Source organism: Bidens hawaiensis, unplaced genomic scaffold (genome assembly GCF_021521415.1).
Source record: "Bidens hawaiensis isolate Kalapana, Puna unplaced genomic scaffold, B.hawaiensis_p1.1 tig00053995_1, whole genome shotgun sequence".
In the NCBI taxonomy this organism is placed as follows: Eukaryota; Viridiplantae; Streptophyta; class Magnoliopsida; order Asterales; family Asteraceae; genus Bidens; species Bidens hawaiensis.
In genome coordinates, this window is record NW_027499723.1 from 15997 (window position 1) to 20165 (window position 4169).

Sequence of the window (4169 nt, forward strand, 5' to 3'; positions counted from 1 at the left end):
ACTTAAACCTTAGAACCAGCAAATCAAAACTTTTTAAACAATTTTAACTTTTGAAAATCATAGCAATGGCTTTCCACAACAAGGCATACCCCTCGTTATCAAGCAACACACCAAGCTTCCTTTGCCAAGGATGAGTATGCACGATTTCATCTGTCAGCTTACATACATCGTATTCCCCTGGGTCTGTTTCTTAATGGTATTAAGACGCGCACAAGGGAGGAACAAATGTATGGCTAACATTTTTTATCAAGTCAGTAGTGAAATTTTTTACTTTTGTACATAGTGATCAAGTTTAATGACTTATCAAGGGTTCACTCGCTTGAGCAGGATTTGAAATATTCTTTCGAACACCCAGATGAAACCGCATAAAGACCTCATGGCTCCAGAAACCTAATGCATCCCATCAATACATGATTGAAGGCCATAAAACCATACTCCATTGAAGTGTAGACCATAACCATTGAACGGTAGAGTGTTTCATCGACCTTTTCCCCGGTGGGAACAGGACCAATTCCATGATTCACAGCAATAGGAGTGCTACTCGGCGATGAGTCAACCATGTTGAATTTTTCAAGGATATCATTAACATATTTTTTCTAGTGAATATAGATTCCATCAGACTCTTGTTTGACTTGCAAACCTAAGAAAAACTTCAACTCTCCTATAGCGCTCATTTCGAATTTTAATTTCATAACCTCCACAAAATCTCTGCACAGAGCATCATTCGTTGACCCAAAAATGATATCCTCCACATAGACCTGGACTATCAGCAAATGTCCATCCACCTCCTTAGTGAAGAGTGTACAGTCCATGGTGCCACGAAGAAAACCTTTGTCTAACAAGTGTTGAGACAACGTATCATGCCAAGCTCTCGGGGCTTGATGAAGACCACATAAAGCTTTATTGAGCAGGCACACTTTGTCTTTGAAAATAGGATCGACAAACCCCAGTGGTTGTCCAACAAAGACTTCTTTACCCAGTTTACCTTTCAGGAAAGCAGACTTCACATCCAACTGGTAGACCTTGAATCCCTTCCAGGATGCAAAAGCTAAGAAAATTCGAATTGCTTCAAGTCTAGCAATGAGAGCGTAGACCTCATTAAAATCAATTCCTTCTCTTTGATTATACCCCAAAACCACTAATCGAGCATTGTTCCTGGCAATTGTACCATTTTCACCTTGTTTGCATTTGAACACCCACTTTGTGTTAATACACCTTTCACCCTCAGGTAAATCTACAAGCTTCCAAACTCCAAGCCTTTCAAATTGCAGTAATTCCTCTTGCATTGCATTTACCCAACTCTCCTCAGTTAATACTTTCTTGTATGTTTTCGGTTCGATTAGTGAAATAAAACACTTAAATGAGAACCGGTTTTGAAGAGGGGAAACTTGAGAGTAATAACAGCTTAAACCTTCATCCAATTGTCTTCGAGTACGAACACCAGTGTTCAGATCTCCAATGATATTGTCTTCTTGATGATATGATATAGTGCGAGGCAAAACTTCACCAGGTGCTATCACATCAGCTGGGGGATTCGTGACATTTTCATTAGTAATTACCTCATCTGAAAGCACAGGAGTGGTAACCACAGGATAAAAAATAACAGGATCAGGTGTTGGTTGAATCAACGATTCAGTCACATCAGTAAGATCTTCACCATCATCGTCAATAGTAGGTGTTGCTGGAGTATCATCCAGATGAGTATCATAAACTAAAATAGGATCTTCATTAATTATTGGAACTTCTTGTTCACCATTTTCTTGATACACTTCTCCAGAATATTATTCAAACAACAGTGTGGTCATTTCATCAGAAATTTCTTCCTCAGGGAATGAGAAACAGCTCCACAAACTATCATAGTCAAACATCCAGGAATCACCTTTTCTTTGAATAGGAGTTGCATATCTTTGACAATCCACATGTTGTATTTGCACAATACAGTTGATGCTAGGTAAAAATATTCTTCTTATAGGACTAGCATAACCCACGAAGAAACCTTCCACAGACTTTGAACCAAATTTACAATTAGGATCCAGAACAGTGCATTGGGATCCAAACGGCTCAAGCCACTTCAATGTAGGCTTACGTTTATTGAGTAGCTTAAAACAGGTTTTGCCATTCTTCTTTACAGTGAGGAAACACTTAAGAGTGTAACAAGCAGAGGCAACAACTTCAGACCAGAAACTCACAGGTAGCTTCGAATATGCCAACATCGTCTTAGCTGTTTCAATCAGAGTACGATTCTTTCGTTCAACAACACCATTTTGTTGTGGTGTATAAGGAGCGATAAACTCATGAAGAATACCCGGTCATTACAATATTGAAGCATACGGTTGTTCCTGAATTCGGTGCCATTGTCGCTTCTAATTCTTCGTAATGGCAAATTGTATAACATTTCAAGCTTTTTGAATAAGATCATCAAATTGTCAAATGTTTCATCCTTTGACCCAACAAACATTACCCATGAGAACGGGAATAATCATAAGTGATCACCAAGCAGTACAGTTCCCAATGATACTTTTCACATTCACAGGCCCAAATAAATAAGTCTATATGAACCCTCTCAAACGGTAATATGATTGTATTCATAGCTTTTGTCGGATGTGATTTTTTCTTTTCTTTACCCTTCTTACAACTCAAACACTCCGAACTCAAATGAAATCCTTTAAGATTAACTCCTTCAACTAATTGATTATGAACAAGAAAGTTTATTTTCCGAATATTGATTTGACCCATGCGACGATGCCATAGAACATATTCCATTTCAGTTGCTTTGGTTACAAAACACTGAACAATGCCTTGTGTTGATGAAGCAACACTCATGTTCAATACATAAAGATCATTTTCTCTTGGTGCCTTCATTAAAATCCACTCATCTGGAATTTTAAACCCTGCCTTGATTTGTGAAATGAGTTGAAAAGCCTTTATCACAGATTTGAGATATGCTTAGAAGGTTATTCTCTAACTCAGTGATGTAGTTGACATTTTCAAACATTACTTTTCCATTTGATAATGTCCCTTCTCCAACAATTTGACCACCTTGATCTCCTGCAAAACCCACATACCCTCTATGAATAGATTGGACATTCTTTAAAAGATGAAGAGTTCCAGTCATGTGGCGAGAGGCTCCATAATTCATCCAATGAGAATAATTTGATCTTGAGAGCCCCTACAGAAATAAGAAGTTAGTGAAACGAGGAAACCCAAGCCTTCTTGGTCTTGGGTTGTTTCGTTTTTTCATTCAAAACGTCCTCAAAATTATAATATTCAATATCAGACAATAAATCATCAGACGAACATGAACTTGATGAAACAACTTGTTCCTCAAGATGATTAACTTCCACATTTAAAGACTCATCAGATTGTTCAACCACTTGATCATTTATAAACACAGAACCTTCATTAGTTGAATTAACAACTTGATTATCAGGTGAGTTAACAATTTGTTCAGCAGTTTTAACAATTACCACCCTATTCTGACCAACAAAACCTTTCCTTTTATAAAAACTATCATTTTTCTTGACCTTTGAAGTTTCACCCACTTCAAAAATCTTTTTAACCACTTACTTGTCTACACCTCTCTTTAAAATCTTAACAAGTGGAGGTGTAGGCTTAACCACAGGAACTTTAACATATGGTTTTTTATTCACCACATGTTTACCCTCTTGACAAAATCTTTTAGGACACGAATAAAACAAGTGTCCTTCCTCATTGCAACAGAAACACTTTCTACTATCAACCTGTTAACAAAATAATCATGAATCTCCTGATTTTTTCTTTCAGCCTTAAGTTTGTAAAATTAATCATTTGATTGTCTTGTAAAGATAGCCTCTTTTTGTGCCTCAGAGGTCTCACCTTTTACAAACACAATCTTTTGAAAACCATTTTATGGTTTTTTAGTCTTTTGATTATCCTCTTTGAAACCAATACCCTTACATTTATAATAAAAACTGGTTTAGTAAATCTTGAATTTTGATCAATATTTCTACCAGTTTACCATTTGATTTGGTTTTAGTTTCTCAGATTGATTATTACTTTTAACACTTTCTTTAGTTGAACCTTCAGATTTATCTAGCACAAATTCAGCAGTTTTCTTACCAATCTCACTATCACACTCAGAACTATGAACAGATTTATCACCATGTTCATCACTCATAATATCATGTTGT

General features: G+C 36.6%; 1 protein-coding gene across 1 annotated transcript; it reads right to left on the reverse strand.

The window, feature by feature from the left end:
• Positions 1-596: 596 nt before the first annotated feature.
• Positions 597-2213, reverse strand: LOC143600374 (uncharacterized). The gene is made up of 2 exons (XM_077078085.1): positions 1880-2213; positions 597-1768 (listed from the first exon to the last, which is right to left on the reverse strand). The coding sequence occupies exons 1-2, from the start codon at positions 2211-2213 to the stop codon at positions 597-599; spliced, it is 1506 nt and encodes a 501-aa protein (XP_076934200.1).
• Between the last annotated feature and the right edge of the window lie 1956 nt (positions 2214-4169).

Coding starts and splice junctions, on each gene's coding strand:
- LOC143600374 (XM_077078085.1), bottom strand. CDS start 2,213: ATGTTGGCATATTCGAAGCTACCTGTGAGTTTCTGGTCTGAAGTTGTT. Junction 1,769..1,879: donor AACTCCTATTCAAAGAAAAG/GTGATTCCTGGA, acceptor ATTCTGGAGAAG/TGTATCAAGAAAATGGTGAA.